Below are 20,834 nucleotides of genomic sequence, written 5' to 3' on the forward strand. Positions count from 1 at the left end.
AACTTGGCTAGTAGCCATTGATGGACCTATCTTACATAAATTTGTCTAATTCTTTTTTGAACCCAGTTATACTTCTGGCTTTCACAAAATGCCCTGGCAACAAGTTCCACAGGTTGACTGTGCATTGTGTGAACAGTCCCAGTCTTCTTAATCTCTTCTCATATGGAAGCTGTTCCATACCCCTAATCGGTTTTGTTGCCCTTCTCTGTATGTTTTCCAATTTTTTTATTTTTATTTTTATTTTTTTTTTGAGATGGGGCACCAGCACAAAGTATTCAAGGTATGGACGTACCATGGACAGTGGCATTATGATATTTTCTGTCTTATGATCAATCCCTTTCCTAATGGTTCCTAATAGCTCTTTTGACGGCTGCTGCACATTGAGAAGATCTATGATGACTCCAAGCTAATTTTTACCACTCAAGAAAGAGAATTTAGACCCATCATTTTGTATGTATTAGGTGGAATATTTTCCAAATGTGCATTACTTTGCACATTTCAACATTGAATTTCATCTGTCATTTTGTTGCCCAGGCACCCAGTTTTGTGAGATCCCTTTGTAACACTTTAATTAATCCAAAGCTGACAGCTCTCTTGAATAGTTTTGTATCATCTGCAAACTTTGCTACCTCACTGTTTACCCTTTTTCCCAGATAATTTATGACTATGTTGAACATCACTGGTTCCAGTACAGATCCTTGGGAGAACCAACTATTTACCTGTCTTCACTCTCAAAACTGGTCATTTATTCCTACCCTTTGTTTATTGTCTTTAACCAGTTACTGATCCAGGAGAGGACCTTCCCTCTAATCCCATGACTGCTTAGTTTGCTTAAGAGCCTGTGGTGAGGGACCTTGTTAAAGGCTTTCTGAAAGTCCAAGTACACTATATCCACTGGATCACCCTTGTCCATGTTTGTTGACTACTCTCGAAGAACTCTAATAGATTGGTGAGGCATGATTTGTGAGGCATCCCTTTACAAAAGCCGTGTTGACTCTTCCCCCAACAAATTGTGTTCATCTGTAGGGCTGCCCAAAGGGGGGGGGGCAAGTGGGGCAATTTGCCCCAGGCTCCACAGGGGCCCCCACGAGAATATAGTATTCTATGGTATTGCAACTTTTTTTTATGGATGGGGCCCCCAAAATTGCTTTGCCCCAGGCCCCCTGAATCCTCTGGGCGGCCCTGTTCATGTGTGTCTGATAACTGCTCTTTACTATAGTTTAAACCAATATGCCTGCTACTGAAGTTAGGCTTATAGGCCTGTAATTGCCAGGATCACCTCTGGAGCTTTTTTAAAATTGGTGTTACATTTAGCTACCCTTTCTGTCATCTAGTACGGAGACTGATTTAAGTGATAAGTTTTATATATCACAGTTTTGCAATTTCATATTTGAGTTCCTTCAGAACTCTTGGGTGAATATCATCTGTCCTGGTGACTTCTTATTATTTAATCAATTTGTTCCTAAATCTTCTCTTTTGACACCTCAATGTGGGACAGTTTCCCATATTTGTTACTTAAAAAGAATGGCTCACATTTTTTTGCAGTGAAGACCAATGGAAAGAATTCTCTGCAATGGCCTTGTCTTTCTAGAGTGCATCTTTAGCACCTCAATCATCTAGTGGCCCAATTGATTGGTTGGCAGGTTTCCTGCTTCTGATGTACTTGAATGTTTTTGCTGTTAATTTTGGTATCTTTTGCTTAGTTGTTCAAGTTCTTTTTTTTTTTTTTTTTGCCTACCTAATTTTCCTCTTACACTTGACTTGCCGAAATTTATGGTCTTTTCTATTTACCTCAGTAGGATTTAACTTCCAATTTTTAAAGGATGTCTTTTTGTTGTTGTTGTCTGTAACTGCTTCTCCTACTCTGTTTAGCCCTGGTGGCATATTTTTGGTCCTCTTAGTGTTTTGTTCTTTATTTGTAGTACACATTTTAGTTTGAGCATCTATTGTGGTGGTTTTAAAAAGTTTCCATGTAGGTTGCAGGCATTTCACTCTTGCAACTGTTCCTTTTAATTTCTGTTTAACTAGCTTCCTCGTTTTTGTGTAGCTCCCCTTTTTGAAGTTAAAAGCTACTGTGGTGCGTTTCTTTGGTATTTTCTGGCCTATGAGGATGTTAAATTTAATTACATTATGGTCGTTATTACTGAGCAGTTCAACTATATTCACTTCTTGGACCAGATCCTGTGCACCACTTAGGACTAAATCAAGAGTCGCCTCTCTCTTCTTGTGGGTCCCAGGGCTAGCTGTTCCAAGAAGCAAAATGGTGTCTAGAAACTTCATCTCTGCATCCTATCCTGAGGTGATGTGTACTCAGTCAATATGAGGATAGTTTAAACCCCCATTATTATTGAGGGTGGTTTTTTGTAGCCTCTCTAATGTCCCTGAGCATTTCAGTCATTGTCACCATTCTGGTCAGATGGATGGTAGTATATTCCTACTGCTAGAGTTGTCTTATTTAGGCATGAAATTTCTATCCATGGAGATTCTATGGTATGTAGTTATATCAATATCCTCACTTAATACCAGACACTCAAGTTCACCCATCTTAGTATTTAGACTTCTAGCATTTGTGTACAAGCACTTATAAAATTTGTCAGTATTCAGTTGTCTGCCTTCATGTGATGTAATTGAATGGGACTCTTTTGTGTGTGTGTTTGTTTCACTGTTTCTCTTCTACCTGTATTTTATCAACTTCTGTCCTGTCTTCTTTACCAGGATATAGAACATTCCCTTTAATAAATCCTCCCCTAAGAGACATCTGTCTGAATCATGTGCTCCTCTGCACCACTCAGCTTTCCCCCAGCCATTAGCTTAAAAACTCTGCACATATTTTGTATAAATGGGGGCAGTTTAGCCATAATGTACAAAGATAATTACTCAAAAACTCAAATAAAGAATTGTGAAATACCACTTTTGTTCCTATCACAGGGTTAATGTTTGGAATTGACAATGCAGGTTTACTTTGAAAGCCACAATGATAAACTTTTGGCATTGTGTTAAAAATTCATTTTGTGGTATCTCAAACTGTTATAGAGCCCATTCAATTCATGGGGGGGAGGGGAAGGGGAGAATGACCATTTAAAGCAAAAATGCAGAACTGACATCCCTATACTTGATCCACAAATTTGAGCCCTGGATCCTGCAAACACTTAGGAACACGGTTAACTTTAAGCATGGGAATAGTCACATTGACTTCACGGTGACTAATGTTTAGCCAACATATAAAGACACGATACTCAGATTCTTCACTCACAATTCATTTTGAGCATGCAAGTAAGAGTTGTAAACTTTATAGCATTTTTTTCTTCATATTGCAGCTACAAAACGAGTGGTCAGTCCAAGTATTATTTGTCCACATTATATCTGGTTTAGAAGTGGGTTTTAAAGTCACTTCTGGACTGAACACCTAGAATGAAGTGCAACATATATACCAAAATACTTAAATATAGAATGAACGCACACAGGAGTACAATAGTTATACAATAGTTATACATTAAACACTGACCATATTTGCCAGAATAATAGATATAGCACCGCTTTTTGCCCTGGGCTGTCGTCTCTCATCCTAAAAAAACAAAGCAAAATACATTCTACATCAGTGCTTCTCAAAGCCCCGGTCCACCACTTGTTCAGGGAAAGCCCCTGGTGGTCCGGGCCGGTTTGTTTACCTGCCGTGTCCGCAGGTTCGGCCGATCGCGGGTCCCACTGGCTGCGGTTCGCCGCTCCAGGCCAATGGGGGCGGCGCGGGCCGAGGGATGTGCTGGCCGCCGCTTCCTGCCGCCCCCATTGGCCTGGAGCAGCGAACCGCGGCCAATGGGAGCCGCGATCGGCCGAACCTGCGGACACGGCAGGTAAACAAACCGGCCCGGACCGCCAGGGGCTTTCCCTGAACAAGCGGCGGTCCGACTTTGAGAAGCATTGTTCTACATTATGCTGTAGTTATAGCATAAGATCTACTGATATTTCTTACCTGTCCTCCTTTTGAAGGGGCAAAATTTTACCCTTAGTTACTGTAAGGTGTGTTCTTTCTCTCAGAAGTAAGATTAAAGGCCATGCATCCACAAGGCATGTTCCTTCTCCCACCAAAATCCATAGTAACACTTCTGTTGCCTTCAGCGGGAGGAGAATTGGAGCCAAAGACAAAGGGCAATATTCACTGTTAGTGTAACTTCAGTGGAAGTTATTCTGCAGGTGAATTTGGCCCAGGCACTACTGTGTAAATTGCTGTTTTCTTGAACATCAAAGTAAGGGTCAGATTCTGCCACCCGTATTCACAATTTAGTATCTCACTGTGTTAGATTATTTAAGGCCCAGTCATAGGGAGAGCAGGGACTAATTACCTGCTACGGTCTACTTCAAGCGAATGGACAGGAAGGGACAAGGAATGGAAAGAACCCTGGCTCTGCCACCTCTCCTTCTCCTTATTGGCCAGGAGCACAGAGTAGGGGTGTAAATTGCTTCACAAAAAGGGGATGAATTAACTTACTTTCTGTCCAGAATAATAGTGGGGAAGGGGTGGAGTTGGGACTGAGTCATGTTTCATTCTCCGCTCTGCTCCTGAGGAAGTGCAGCTTCCTCTACTCTTACACCAGGCAGATTATGGGGTTACAGTCTAGACCTTTGAATATCAGCGGGACTATGAATGGAGTACAGTGCTACTCATTGTATCAGAATTTAATCCTCAGTAAATGGATAAATCAGATTACTCCATGGAAGAAATAATTTGGATATGTTTAAAGCTTTCCAGAAATGTAGCTATGTTTGGGCTATTCCTATACAAACAATTCACTGAAATCTGATCTTTTGTATTTCTGGTAAAGACCCTATTTTGTGTGTCTTATTAATCTGTCTGAAAGCAGCCATAAATAGAGATTTAAAAAGAATCAGGCAAATGCTCAGAAATAGAAAATACGAATTTATACTTTTTACTAGGTTTTCAATAATATTCAGGTCTTGTTTTTATAGTAAACTTGTTACAGAGCTGGTCAAGCTCCCCCTACTGGATGCTTGCCAGACTGCTGAGAGGGTATCCAAATGTTGAATCTCATATGCCCCTACTGTGCTGGTGCTGGGGAGAGCTTAGGTATCCTCCTGGGCTTTGGACCTCTCGGCAGGGACTCCCAGGTATAGGACCTTTGTGTCTGATACCTCTCTTGGCAGTGGGGACTTCGCAGCCTAATTTCCTAGGCCTGAAACTGGTGCTGTCTCTTTCAACTGTCACTAGCGGCTCAGGCACATTTCCCAGAATTCCACCGAAGGTGTGAGCCTTCTGGTTTACAGTTTGACTTCAGGGGTATGTGATCGTCAAAGCAGACAGACAGCCTTTGCACAGGTTTCTAAACATTATTACTCTTTTTATATAGCCTGGGAGATACACAGATCTAGACAAATTACAATAGAACCCCATTTAACTGAGCATCCATTATCTGGTTCTCCTTATTAACCAAGCCACCCAGGGCTGTCATCCATCCCAGGCAGCTGGGGCTGGTGCTGTTGTCCACCCTAGGATGACAGCAGAAGCCCCAGCCATCTATTCTCCAGTTTATCTGGATTTTTGGTTATCTGATCTGGCCCCAGTCCCAGTTAGATTAGATGATTGGGGTTCCACTGTAATAAACATTTGTATGCATTTTTCCTTGCCTCAGTTTCCTTACCACTCTGTTGAGTGCTTTGGCTTTGGGCAGAACAGTCTAGGGAGTCTAGGATCCTTCCTCTGCCCTCTCCCTTCCCTCCACTTTCCTGCACATGGCTTCTCATCCAGAATATGGAATCTCTGGTCTCTTCTCCTTTTTCCCCCCTCTCCCTTTGATAGGTGACTCCTTGATCAGCTTCAGATGACCACAGATTTGATTAAAGCAGTTGTCCTGGGTAGGAACTAGCCTATTGTCTAGAGGGCTTCCTTTTGCTTAGTGGACCATCCAGACTTAATGTCTCTCTACTGTTTTAGCCCCATACCACTACCCCTTTGGAATTCCAGCCCAACATGGAGGTAAAAGTACAAAAGAGAAGGCAAACAAGCAGTACATTCAAAATGAAGTCTGTAGCTGGATAAAGATGCACACACGCATGCATGCACACACAATCAGAAATAGTACACAGATTCCCCCAACTTGTCACGTCGTGTAAAGAAGCAACATTTGGGGTTTCCATCTTATGTACAAATAAGTACCAAATAATTAGTTTGGTATTTGTTACTTCGGGTATTTTTGGAATTTAACATTGATAATGTTGTGTATATACAGGTACAGTAGTTGGAAAAGTCATTGCACAAGACAGAGATGAACCAAATACTCTGCACACTAAGCTGAGATATCGAATTGTATCAGAACAACCGCAATTACCCCAAATGTTTTCTGTTCACCATGAATCAGGTGTAATTACCACACAAAAACAACAACTGGATAGAGAGGTAACTTTTATCTACAGCATTATATTTAGCTTCACTTCACAACTCTGTATATATCTGCTCACAGAAAACTATGCAAGATTTTAATGAGATGAGAGAGGCACCATATATGGTTTCAAATTGTCTCTAATGATTTAGAAGCAAGAATCTTCCATAGCTTGGGGAAAACACAGATGAACTGGAGTCTGAACTTTTTTCTGCTTCCCTGACCCAATGTGAGAGTGTCAATTTTGCTTTGCTGCTCCAATCTCTGAAGTACCTTGTCAGCATCACTTGACTGTGTCACTTGCAAAGGGAGCTGTGGGTTCCTAGGCAAGCAACAAAGAGTGAAGAAACAGAGCAGTGGGGCTTAGGAGTGGACTATATTAAAGAAGGCTGCAACGTCCATACAGAGGGATATTGTGAAATAGCTATGCCCATCAATTTTCCCTGTGTAGACAAAGCCTTAGAAAAAGAATAATGTTGAGATTGTGGGTATTGTGAATGAGAAATATTGAGGTGATGGCCATGGAAAGTGAATCTTGAGAGGAGAGTATCATCACTTATTTCCTACAGATGAATTTGAAGAGTTTATGAAGCAAAATTGTCCCCTCTTCCCAACAAACCAAATTTAGCCCAGCAAATCTAGGGAGCCCTAATCTACCAGATCCACTCTCTCTCAGGTGTTGTTAGGCATCTTACTGCTGTGACTCAAATTATTGTCCAGTTAAATGCTTTTTTTCCCCTCCCCTCAATGATCCTATCTGGATGTGTTGTCAGACCTTGCTGACAAGCATGCCTTATCATATCAAGACTTATCACAAAAGCACTTCCACTCTTTTACTCAAGGTGTAGCATGAGAGAGGTCAGCACAAGATTATGGAGTTAAAAGATATACTGTTTTGCTCCATCCATGAGTAGTGGGAGAAGACAGTGGAAATCCCCTTCACCAGAAGGGTGAGAGAAAAGAGCAGCAACCAGTGGGTGAAGCTGTTCAGCATCAGAAGACCCAGGAAGAGACAGCATAGTATATGGGAAACTTTCCCACTACCACCAGACAATAGTGTATCAGACTATGTAGAACTCCTTGCTGCTTTTCCCAGCAGACAGGTGTGCGTGTGATGGGGAAGACCTGGCTCTTGTGTGTGTGTGTGTGTGTGTGTGTGTGTAATAAATATATATTATAGGGAAGAGGAGACAATTGTGGGTGTAGGACATTATAGAGATCCTTCTCTGGTATTCAACATGACTAATAAGTTTCTAGTAAAACTTTCTGAGCTCTGGTATTGCTTAGCCACTGAAAAATATTTTCCTTGTGTTTTTCACAGTTTTTTCTATTCATAAAGCTGGTTGTCTTATTTCTTTTATCCTAGAAAATAATTACATGTTTAATATATCTTTAGAAAGAAGGGGAAGGAAGTAAAGCATTTAATTCTACAATAAAAGTGACAGACTATTACATGAATGTGAAAGTTTTATCTGTAACCATTTTTTTATGTTCATTTTCAGATAATAAGCAAACATGTATTGCTAATTGAAGTACGAGATATGGATGGTCAGTCTTTCGGTTTGTGTAATACGGGAACAGTTGTCATTAACGTTGGAGATATAAATGACAATGCCCCATATTTTGGCCATTCATCTGTAAGTTTGTTTGTTGTTATGCCTCTGTCACAATTGTGGGGTTGATTGCACCTCTGTCCCTTTTTGGATTCTGAGTGCACCCCTTGAGGTGTTAGACCTCGTACCCTTACCTGTCTTGGGGTGGAATCTTGCAGTTTTCCCACTCTTGCAGCAGAATCTGGTACAATACCCTGTCCATGCCAACAGGCCCGATGAGAGTTCAGAAACCTGCTTGATCCTCTCTTCAGACAGCCTTCTGATCAGTGACGTACATTGACCAACAGCCTTTTTACAAGAAGTATATTTATTAGCAAATGGAACAAAGCATTAGATAAAACTGTTTCAAAATAATAAATAGTATACATGCATATTTACTCTTCTCTAATCTTATGCTTCATTGCAAACTAAATTTAGATGGGTTTTCCTATGGAATTACAGGAAAAGAACAGACCCAATATACATTTTTTCCAAGGAAACTAAGGAGCTCTTGGGATCCAGCTGGGACCCTGTTTGTTTCTCCAAGAGTGACTCTCCTGGACTGTTTATCCCTTTCTCTGTGTCCCTGGTTTCCAAATACCATATTTCTCAACTATCTTTATTACAGGGCCTAGATGGGAAGTCTTTTTTTTTTTTTTTTTTAATCATCTCTGACTGGATTCTCCCAGTCATCCAACCAGACCATCTAAGGGCTTGCCTACATAGGAAGTTATACTGGTATAAGGAAAAGAGTGAATTTAAGCCACTATAGTTATACTGGTATAACTCTTCACAAAGGACACTCTTATTCTGGTACAAGATTATCTTTTTCTGGTTTAGCTCATGTCACTTTGGTAGCAGTTTAAACTATAAAGCTGCTGTAGTGAGGTTTTATGTTTTTGTTTGTTCTCTAAGTATTCCTTTTGGCGAAGGCGAAATTCTCCGGATGAAATCCTGGCCCAAGTGAAGTCAATGGAACTAAGATTTCAACCAGTGAATTTTGCCTACAATCACAGAAAGGGATGCTTAACGCTTCACTTAGAGAAAAACAAATAAACAAACCCAAGAACCAAAACCTCATTACCTTTACACTGGCCATTGGATTTAAGGCCTTGCATTTAAACACAATATAACTATTTCCTGAACTAAGTAATTGATACTGTAATTCATATTTATTTAATTTAAACAATAGATAATATTTATTTCAGTATGAAACAAAAGTACTGGAAAACCGAGTGAATGTGGAAATACTGAGAATTCCTTGTTTGGACAAGGATGAGCCTAACTCACCTGCCTGGAACTGTAGATTCAGCATTGTAAAAGGAAATGAAGATAATCATTTCGCTATTACAACAGATGGAAGAACAAATGAAGGGGTATTATGTGTTGTTAAGGTAAGCAAAGATGAAAACATCAGCCAAAAGTCTGTTTTTTAAAAAGCAAAACAAAAACCCACATCTAGTTTTCACTTTTTTGTTGTAGCTATAAATTCTGTTTAGTTAATAACACATAATTGTCTGTTGGATTTTGGCTCTGCTTCCTCCCCAAATTGAACAAACAAATTCACCTGATATTTCTCTCAGGGTGGAATTTTTCTGGAAAATGTGTAGCAAATTGGACAACATGTTTAGTGAGATTTGATAAAATGTTTAGATGTTTCCCTTTTTTTTTTTTGAGTTTTCCTAATGTTTTTTGGGGAGGGAGTGGAGTAATTCATTTTAATTCTGTAATAGCTAGGCCCAAATTCCACATTTGGTTTAATCTGGTTTTGACAAGGAATGGTGCCTTTCACTAATTGAAACAGGACTACATCAACATGAACTAGGTACCTTTTTTTTAGTTCACACCAGCAGGGTCTATATGGAGCAGTTACAGCACAATGCTTTGGAGTGCCCTGCAATTCACATCCTGCCCCCCACCCTCATGGTCCAGATTGTGATGTAATGTAGACAAGCCTGTAAAGTGTACATTGAGACTAAGTACCTAAAGAATGCATCATACTAATGTATAGATTTGCAGGTTCACATCCAGTTTTCTTAAGTGCTGATCTTTCTTCCATTTAAGTCAATGGGGGCTGGCTCAGGTTCTTAAGAGGTCTTCCTCTAAAAGATCATATAGTTTAATGGATTAAGTGATGGCTTAAAACCAGGAAGTCCTGAGTTCTTATACTATCTCTGCCAATGACTACCCTTAATAACAACACTTTGGTCTTATCCAGTATTGTTCTTTACAAATGTTTCGCTACAGTTCATAAAATTACTGTGAAGGAAGGAAATATTATCCTCCCATATTTTACAAATGGGAAACAGAAACTCACGGCGTTTAAGTAACCCATTCAAAACAGTCACTTAACCTTTGTTTCTTAACTATCTCTGTAATTTGGAGTGTGTAGGTAAATGATTCTTGCCTTTCTGCCTACCTGTGGCTGTATACACCTTAGTTCCTGTATATGCTCAGGTCTGTTAGATTTCCTCTATAGGTATTATTTTACAGACAGGCAATATGAGACAAGACCCTTAACCTCTCTGTGTCTCCATTTCACCATCTGCTTTTTTGTTTGTTTAAACAATCATAAGTACCTCCCAAGGTGCACAGAAGGTTAATATGTACTTGGAAAATGTAAATCTCTGTTATGTGCAGATAAGTATGGGTACTTTTTTTTTTTTTTTTTTTTTTTTTTTAAACACAGCACCCCGCTATGACCAAAGTGTACCAACTCACTTGAAATTTCTCGTAGTAGTAGACTATTAGTGTCTACTCGCTGGCCCACACAGGATAACATTTCTAACAATTCTGCTACAGCTAGTTCGGATTCTGTTTTAGCTTAAGAGTTAACACTATGCTTTCCCCATAATGTCCATACTTGCTGTATGGAACATGGCTTCATCGTATTTGTCCTCTTAAAGAGAAGAATTTTATATTGGAAAGTGTGAGGTAATCAAAGCATTTCAAGAATGTGGTTTTTTTTGTTTTGTTTTTTGTTTTATCAGTGTTTCTGAATGTGTAAAAGCAACCTGATATCTCTATTAGTGTCTATAAATGGGAGGCTTACAAGGTGAGAAATCCGCCATTAAGGACAGCCTAGATGCCATGTACAAAAAACAAAACAAAAAACACTTGTCATGCCAACTGCACTAGAAGTTCAGAGGCTCTTACCGTTGTTGAATTCTCACTAAGCACACACATGCATTTCTAATAGGAAAGAATTCTTGACTTGTGGCAACAGACAGGAAAGGCAGCAAGTATTCTAGGAAGAAAGTCAAGGCATGTCTACGCTTCAGCAGCACAGCTGTGATGCAGCAGCTGTGGCACCATAGCATAGACGTTTTGTACATCAATGAAAGGAGTTTTTCTACCAATGTAGGTAATCCACCACTTCAAGAGGCTAGGTCGATGGAAGGACTCTTGGGGGGTTAGGTCAACATATACACAGTGCTCAGGGTGCAAAATTGTTCACAGCCCTGAGTGGTATAGCTAGGGCAATCTAATTAAGTGTAGACCGACCAGGCCTCAGTTCTAGAAATAAACATACTTAGTTTTTAACATAGCCCTTGGGGTGGAGAGCAGCCCAATAAAGAGTTACAAATATAACCATGTTTTGTGGTGCTTCTTATGCCATTCTAGGGATGCCTCTTCTTTTTCTTAAATAAGCTGGTACTTAGCACGTCCTGAAAATCAGGCCGCTTTAAGGTTTCTTAGGTGGGACACCCAAAATAATTAGTCCTTTTCTAAAATCCTGACCATGTTTGACTTTGTCTCTTTTTACTATTAAAAACTGTGATGAGAAAATTTATAGGAGGTTTTGGTGAATTTAATAGACCTAAATTTATTTTACAGGGATTGGACTACGAAACCACCAGTCTGAGGATACTTGAGATTGCTGCATCTAATGAGATACCTTATGCAGTAGTACCATATTCAAGTTCACTTTCCCACAGCAGCTGTACTGTTAGAGTTACCGTACTAGATGATGATGAGGGACCAGTATTCAAACCTTGTTTGTTTCCTATAACGATTGACGGATGCGCGACAGTTGGAACAGTGGTTGGCAAATACCTAGCAGAGGATCCAGAAACAGGAAATAGTGAAGGCATACGGTATAAATAATTTTATTATATTGGTTTATTAAATGTACAGCATTTTGGGGGATATGGGGAGATAAGCATTATACAATTATTTTTTAAACATTTTTATTTTTACTAGCTATCGGATAGCACCTGGCCAAAGCAACTGGATCACCATTGATGAAAACTCAGGCGAGCTCAGAACTGCTAAACTTTTTGACAAAGATATGACAGGCAGGCAGTGCAATATTACAGTCTTTGCAGTAGACCAAAGTGAGTACAAATGTTGAATATGTATAACGTATTTGGTCTATAAATGAATCGCACATGTTTGTGTGCGCACACAAATATTTATGGAACTGTGTCACATTAAACTATTTTCCTCTTAACCTGCAGTTGATTGTAATGGAGACAGGCTTTTTACCATTGCATTTTTTTAGGAGTGGTAATTCCCCTCCCCCAATAGGAGGAAAAGAATAACAATCGTTCACAGAGACTGGGAGTAGCTATTCTAGTTTGAGCAACTGCATTCAGGGCCAGATTTTCAAAAGTATTCATCACTCACAATTGGGGCCAGACTTCCACAAGAGCTCAGTTCTCATTTAAAATGCTTCAATATTTATTTTGAAATATATTAAATCTGATACTTTCATTGGTGAACACTTTTCTTTTGGTTTGTTTCCTTCCCTATTCCCAAATAACCTTCCTCCCCGCCAATCCCCTTGATGGTACCACAGACAGCCATGAGGTTGGCTGGTGGGGGCAGGTGGAATCAGGATGTCATTCTGTAAATACAAAATCCCTGTACAGCTTATTTTTAATCTTCTGTTTGATCCCTTGCAGTCTAACTGGGAAGCATATAAGTTAAGAGCACTTTTAAGAGTAACTTTGCTTTACTGTTGTGGTTTCCCCCCCCCCCCCCCTATATTATATTTGTTCTCTCTTCTCCAATACCCTACTTAAGGCTAGATTCTGCAACACTTCTCACAATAAGTTATACTTACTCAGATTAGTAGTCCCTATTTTATCTGGGGTTACTCAGCCAGGTAAGTACTACTCATCATGCTTAAGGGTTGCAGAATCAGGTTCTCACTCTAAAACTGATTTTGGAGTTGAAAATTAACATTAAACTAAAAGATTACATGTTCTCTATTTTTTATCCTAGGAAAAGACATAATTGAGATAAACTAATGAAGTACCCTTTTTGTTTCCCAAATGCTTAGTGTAGCTAATAGATTCTCAAGGTAAATTTAGTGATTGCAGCCCAAAGACTTAAATATTTTGGTGTGACAGTGTGAGTACTATTAGAAGCATTGCAAACATGCATTTCATATTGAAAGCAAAAATGCATTAGACCCAGTGGCACGATCTAGCCCTTACCTGTTAAAACCTGAATGGGAATAAATTTAAAGTTCTTCAAATTACTTTGTAAGCAGAACCTGTACTTAAAAAGTTTGACTAATTTTGATGTAATTAGATTATTCAAATTTTACAATTTAAGATGCTAAATGTAAGTGCAGTATATAACAGTGAGCAGATATATCTATAAAAGGAAGCAGTAAGAAATAATTTGACTTCAGCATTCTGCATATGTAAGTCCTAGTCATTTCCGTAGAGGTTACTAGATAACTTCAGGTGTTGACAGTGGGTCAGTTCAGCTAAGAGGAGGATTTTACTGGCGTTGGTGGCTGTTGTCATAGGTCTGTTATATGGTGATGTGGCATTGCTGCATCCCATCACTGCAAGATGATGCAAGGGGAAGAGTAGGGACAATAGAAGAATTGTATGTGAAAGGAATTCACATTCCCACGCAGGACCATAGCCAGCCAAACAAAGTGCGAATACATCAGCATGTGGAACTGTTGACCCCTGCATCCTGGTGCATCACTCTCCCACTTTCGTAAACACCATCATTTAGGTTTGATTAGGATGGAGAATCTGTAATGATGTAAAAACAGATATTGGAGACCGGGGACAAAGGCAGGATTCTTTCTACATGATTTTGAAATACCCCGTTGAATAGCCTGCATTTTTAAAGATCTTATGACCATTCGAGACAGGGATTTATCATACAATCTATTATGAATGATTCATAGAATTATAGAATATCACGGTTGGAAGGACCTCAGGAGGTCATCTAGTCCAACCCCCTGCTCAAAACAGGACCAATTCCCAGGCAGATTTTTACCCCAGTTCCCTAAATGTGTGGGGGCGGGGGCAGCAAGAGGCAGATTTTTCTTTAGAGGAGCTGAGATGAGTAAGAAAATACCAATTGGAACATCTTTTCCCCTCCTATCAGATGCTGCTATACCTGCTCCAAGAAATGCTGGGTTCCCCCCCAAAGCCACCCAGCAAGGCATCCGCTCCTGATTTCATTTCACAGTCTTCTGCCTATTTGAGCCCTCACATCAGCAGCCAAGGGGAAATCAGTATTCCTATAAGCTAGGGGAAAGGTTGGGAAACTCCCCGTCTGCTTTTACTTTTAAATCCTGGGTACCAGCTTGGATTAGATGAAACCACAGAGTTTTAAAACTTGGAGAGCATTAAAAGTTAAACAGCACTGAAATTATTATTTTTGTCTTGTAGGTGGTAAAACAGGTACTGGAACAGTGTTGGCTACTGTAAGTGCTTGCAACAGATATTACCCCACCGTGACTCCAACAGACTTTACAATGTGCAGAGACCGAAAACCAGTTTATATTACTGCAGTCACTTCTAATGAGTCTCCCTATTCTGCACCTTTCAGATTTGATATTTCTGACAGGAGTATGGGTTCAGGATGGCAAACAACACAACAAGATGGTATGCAATATTGTGTATTCTTTTTAAAAACAAGAATATTAATAGTATTAATTGTCAGATTTATTGTATCTTTTCAGTAAGCAGACTTGTGCCACTTTTTTGTATTTTTGACATACTTAACAATAAGTATTTGGAGATTAATCATACCATACCAGAGTCACAGAAAGCATGCAAACCCTCAGACAGGAAGTAGCAAAGCAAGATAGAAACCAGTATGATCAAATAGAAAGGTAGTTTATTTTAACCTAAAAGATACCCTTCAGAAAATGGAAGTCCAAGGAATAAAAAGGAACAATGCAGGCAAAAAGTCTGTAAGTTAGGAGAACTAAAAGCAATTTTGAAGAGCAAATAGCCAAATATCTGAAAACAAATAGGAAGATTTTTAAATATAAGCAAGAAAATTGTAAGAGGTAAGTCTGTTGGATTACAACGGAATAAAGGGGACACTTAAGGGAGAATAAGGACATGGCAGAAATGCTACATTTCTTGGCATCACTCTTCACCAAATGAGGAAGTTAGGGAACCACCTACTTCAAACTAGGGCCAAATTCAAGTTTCCTTTCTAACTCCCTAAACAGAACCCTCTATACAGTCCAGCATGCCCCTGAAGTGTAGCCCAATGCTGTCCTCCTGCAGAGCCACCAGCTGAGGGTACCTGGAACAGAAAAGAGATGGAGAGGAGCTCCAGAGAGCTCTGTGCTCCAGTTATTCTGGCTTTGGAATAGCCCTTTTGCAACAGTGGGGAAACTCCTGTAAGTTACAGCAGATACAGGGGCTGCTCTAACTACTCTGAGAGCCATGCTGGCACTTTGATCAACCCAGAAATAGGAAGGTGCAGAGGTGGATGGTGTCTTCTGAGAGGCACAGAATCTGAATCCCACTCATTTCAGATAAAGATGAGATTGAAGTGTCAAAAGAGGAGGTGATGGAATAAACTGAAAAACACAATAACAAAAGTCACCAGAAACTGATGGTTTTTAAGAATGACATGGCCGAGCTGCTAACACAAATGTACAATATCTCTTTAAAATGAACGGTTATGCTGGAGGATTAGAAGGTACAACATGTTATACTGGAACTAGTCAAAAACAGATGGGAAAAAATGTGTTTTGCCCTGATTATTTCCTGTAGCTCAACATCTGTAAGATCCAGCCTTTCCTCTCTCTCTCTCCAGACATCTATAATTCCTGTTTAGGCCCTCGCCACATTCTTTCTTAACTACTACAACCTCCTCCTCTCCAGCCTTGACAAATGTAACATTGCCCTACTTATATGCATTCAAAATGCTGTCCCAGTGTCATTTTCCTAGTTTGTCATTTCAACCATTCCCCCTTCTTCCCCTTTTCTCATCTCTCTCCTTCTCCAGTGAGTCAGACACAAAAATTACTTGTCTTCACTTAAGACCTTTTACTTTAGACCCTTTCTGGTCTATCTCACCCTACCTATAAATCTTACTCATTTATTGAGATGTCTATTTCTGCCTCCATTCTCCCAATAAAGAAGTGTTGTCCATTTTGTCAGATTGTCCAACAAGCACATTTATTCTTTCTCCCGTATCTACAAGGAGCTCCCCATAAACATTCTCAAAGCTGTTTCACGCTTCCTCCTTCAAACTCTCCTGTACCATAACTATAAAAATTTGACTGTGGTTAGGCACTCCTTTTCATGCTGTTCCTAATCATCGCATTGTTATCTTGAGGGGCATCAAATTTAAAACTAACAACTTTGTATTGTGTATGGGTTTTCTTTAACATGTGAAACTTACTGCCACAAGGTATTAATGAGGCCAAAAGCTTGGAGGGATTTAAGTGATTAGAAATTTATATTAAAAAAATCGAGAGTTTCATTAGACAAACTGAAATATTTTAGAAGGGATATACATTTTCATGTCTGAGTAAAGCCAACCAGTAACTGATGGGAGTTAGGAAGAAACTTCTCTAGTGGGCATCTTACTCATTGTTATCCAATATTGGTTTCTTGCATCATAGAATATCAGGGTTGGAAGGGACCTCAGGAAGTCATCTAGTCCAACCCCCTGCTCAAAGCAGGACCAACCCCAACTAAATCATCCCAGTCAGGGCTTTGTCAAGCCTGACCTTAAAAACCTCTAAGGAAGGAGATTCCACCACCTGCCTAGGTAACCCATTCCAGTGTGTCACCACCCTCCTAGTGAAAAAGTTTTTCCTAATATCCAACCTAAACCTCCCCCACTGCAACTTGAGACCATTACTCCTTGTTCTGTCATCTCCCCTATTGCGCTCTCCTGCTCGTGCTTCCTCGTGGTATCTGACTTCCCCACTTACCTCAGGGCTTTGGTCTCCTTCTCCCGGCATCTTGCTGTAAGTCATCTGTAAGGCATGTAAGACATCTTGCTATAAGGCCACTCGCTACCAGAAAAAAAGATACTGAACTAGGACTGCTACTCTGATTATGGCAGTTCCCATGTTAGGGAATGGAGGAAGATTTAATTAGCTTCTGTTTCTTTAATAGAAAAAAAGACAACAGAACGTCCCTTCATCAGGAGCATTGGCTGGCATCTTCACTGTGAAAACAAATATCATTTTAAATCAATAAAACTGAAAACAAACAATAACAAAACCTACCAAAGTTTCATACTAGTGACCTTAAGAAGAGGTCTCACTATGCAGCTCTCACCTTTCATTTCCTGTTCTTAATCATTAACAAAGTATACTTAGAGAAGGGGTGTAAATCTTAGAAATATTTTTTGTTGTCCATGTCAGTGATAAAACTTAACTGTATGGTACGGCACAGAATAACTGCTTTCCTATCCAGTAACTGAAAGCTAGAGAATTAAGCTCCAATCCTGCAAAGAGGTCTCTGTGGGCAGACCCTTACCCCTGTACAGTGTGTCACTGACTTCATTTAATACACCAGTGGCTTCAGCGGGATTTTATGTATTTAGGTGATATAGTCCATCCACTTGGATTCCTTTGTAGGGCTGGAGCCTTAGAAATTTCCTTTGCATCAGTTACAAAGAAAAGGTAACAATTTTTTAACATTCAACATTGGATTTGTTTTATCCTTTTTGCAGATAGATCTATATTACTTTCACCAAGGACTGATATTCCATTTGGAATATATAAAATTCCTATCAATGTGAGGGATAATGCCGGAAGACTAGGAACAAATATGGTTACAGTTAACTATTGTGATTGTACTACTCCAAGTGATTGTGGTACTGTCCGACAAGTTTTACCAGCTGTTACTCTTGGTGTATGGGCCATCCTTGCAATGATTCTGGGATCACTATTACTGCTATGTAAGTATGCATTTATATGAAATGCAAAATATTCTCTTTTTAAAATTCTATACTAGTCTGTTTCGTAATTGACAGTGCCTCTTCCATTAAGATTCTTACATAGCCTGCATCACCATAGTATCTGAGCAACTTCCAGAAGTGTGTTAAATGATGTGATTAATATCTGTCACTTGTGGTTCTTTTTTTCTCTCTTCCTCCCTTGGGGGAGAGTTGATGTCGGAATTTTGTATAGTTATTTTTTAGGGCTGTCAAGCAGGGCCGGCTCTAGGTTTTTTGCCGCCCCAAGCAAAAAAATTTTTGGCTGCCCCCTGTCCCAGCCCTGGGCTCCTCGCTGCACCCCCCTGCTGCCCCAGCCCATGGCTCTCTCCCTCCCCCCCCCCGACCCGCACCCCCCTGCCGCCCCAGCCCTGGGCTCTTCCTCCCCCTCCCCCCCCCCCCCACGCCGCCCCAGCCCTGGGCTCTTCTCTTCTCCTCTCCCCCCCCCCCCCCACACACACACACCCTGCCGCCCCAGCTCTGGGCTCCCTCCTACCTACCCACCATTGCCCCCCCCCCCCCCCACACCTGCACCCTCCTTCCGCCGCAGCCTTGGGTCACTGGTAACTCGCTCCCAGGGCAGGTCATTCAGCAGGTATTTTAGATGTGCACAGAACACAGACAGGATTGGTTCCCATATGGTTACAGAACTGCAGTAAAGTGGAACAATTTTCAGCTTGTGTGATTGGAGGATATCTGGATGCATATTATAAGACTGTCCTACATAAATGAGGAAAAGTTGAGGTGCCTTTATTATTCTTTTGCTCCACTCTTTCTTTCTGTGGGGAATTTGCCAATGCAATATCACTGTCTTCCTTTTAAACAAACAAACAAACAAAGGCAAGGCTGTTGAAAATAGCAATTCCAGTCCTAATAACCACTGGGAAGCATTTCTTGCTCAATTTTATCATACTTTTTCTACAGCAAGTTACAGTGGATCAGTATATTTGATTTGGGAGAAATGAAGTAACAGCTGCCCGAATTGAGCTTGAGCACTCCTGAATTTTGAGGGTGTTCAAATCTGGAAGGCAGGTGCTGGGGGGGGGGAGAGGGGGACGACTATGGCTCCGCAGGGGAGCACGGCAGCATGTATGCAGCAGCGTGTCTGGTGCTGCGCGAAGCCAGACAGGCTGGTCTGAGTGGCATGGTAAGGGGGCTGGGGAGTTGGAGAAGGGGTAGGGGGTTTTGGGGGGGCAGTCAAGGGACGGAGCGGGGGGGGTTGGATGGGGCAGAGCTTTGGGAGGGCAGTCGGGGCAGGAAGAAGGGAGGGTTAGATGGGTCAGAGGTTCGGGGGTGGGGGCAGTCAGGGGACAGGCAGCGGTTGGATAGGCATGGGAGTCCCAGGGGCTTGTCAGGGGACAGGTAGGGGGTGGGGTCCTAGGGGGGAAGTTGGGGAGGGGTCTCAGGAGGGGGCAGTTGGGGACAAGGACCAGTGGGGCTTAGATAGGGGGTGGGGTCCTGGGAGGGGGTGATCAGGGGACAGGGAGCCGGGGGGTTGGATGGGTTGGGGTTTCTGTGGGGGGCAATCGGAGGGAGTGGATGGTGGCAGGGTGGGGCTACCCTCCCTCCCCGTGGAGTGTACTATTTTTTGAATGTTAAAATATGGTATCCCTATTCACAGTGCAGCTCTCCACTCACAGCAGGCTGCAGCATGAGGTCTCAGCTTTGTCACTCCCTCCCCCTCTTTCCTGTTGGTAGTGGCCAAGAGAATGCTGGGAAATGTAGTTCTTTCCCTGCTCCAGGGCTGGCTCTATAGGCAGGGAGCTAACCAAGGAACTACAGCTCCCAGGGCCCTCTATTGGTTCTCAGCTCCCATGCTGGATCCCTGCCACCCCTGCAAATGGGCTGCCCCAAGCACGTGCTTGCTTTGCTGGTGCCTAGAGCCGCCCCTGCTGTCAAGCTAAATAGAATACCATTTATTTAAATATTTGTGGATGTTTTTCTACATTTTCAAATATATTGATTTCAATTACAAAACAAGATACAAAGTGTACGGTGCTCACTTTATTTTTTTTATTACAAATATTTGCACTGTAAAAAACCAAAAGAAATAGTATTTTTCAATTCTCTCATTACAAGTACTGTAGTGCACTCTCTCTTTATCATGAAAGTTGAACTTGCGGGAGATAATGCTGCCTGTTTCTTGTTTACAATGTCATATGACAGTCAGAAAAGGCATTCACATGGCACGGTTGTAGCCAGCGTCGCAAGATATTCACATGTCCCTTCTTGTTTCGACCACCATTCCGAGGACATGCGTCCATGCTGATCACAGGTTCTGCTTGATAACTATCCAAAGCAGTGTGGACTGATGCATGTTCATTTTCATCATCTGAGTCAGATGTCACCAGCCCCCAGATGGTTGATTTTCTTTTTTGGGGGTTTGGGTTCTGTAGTTTCCACATCAGAGTGTTGCACTTTTAAGACTTCTGATACCATGCTCCACACCTTGTCCCGCTCAGATTTGGAAGGCACTTCAGACCAAGGGTCGAGTGCTGTATCTATCTTTAGAAATTTCACATTGGTAACTTCTTTGCGTTTTATCAAATCTGAAGTGAAAGTGTTCTTAAAACGAACAACATGTGCTGGGTCATCATCCAAGACTGCTATAACATGAAATATATGGCAGAATGTGGGTAAAACAGAGCAGGAGACATACAGTTCTCCC

General features: G+C 41.1%; 1 protein-coding gene across 1 annotated transcript in view; it reads left to right on the forward strand.

Moving 5' to 3' along the window:
• Window positions 1-20,834, forward strand: part of DSC1 (desmocollin 1) — a 36,272-nt gene that overhangs the window by 11,213 nt on the left and 4,225 nt on the right. Inside the window, exons 7-13 of the mRNA XM_065398968.1 lie at window positions 6,243-6,409; window positions 7,895-8,029; window positions 9,193-9,378; window positions 11,822-12,081; window positions 12,188-12,321; window positions 14,635-14,850; window positions 17,903-18,130. Of these exons, the coding sequence (XP_065255040.1) occupies window positions 6,243-6,409; window positions 7,895-8,029; window positions 9,193-9,378; window positions 11,822-12,081; window positions 12,188-12,321; window positions 14,635-14,850; window positions 17,903-18,130 (1,326 nt within the window). The remainder of the gene's footprint in view (window positions 1-6,242; window positions 6,410-7,894; window positions 8,030-9,192; window positions 9,379-11,821; window positions 12,082-12,187; window positions 12,322-14,634; window positions 14,851-17,902; window positions 18,131-20,834) is intronic.

This window comes from Emys orbicularis, chromosome 2 (assembly GCF_028017835.1).
Source record: "Emys orbicularis isolate rEmyOrb1 chromosome 2, rEmyOrb1.hap1, whole genome shotgun sequence".
NCBI lineage: Eukaryota > Metazoa > Chordata > Testudines > Emydidae > Emys > Emys orbicularis.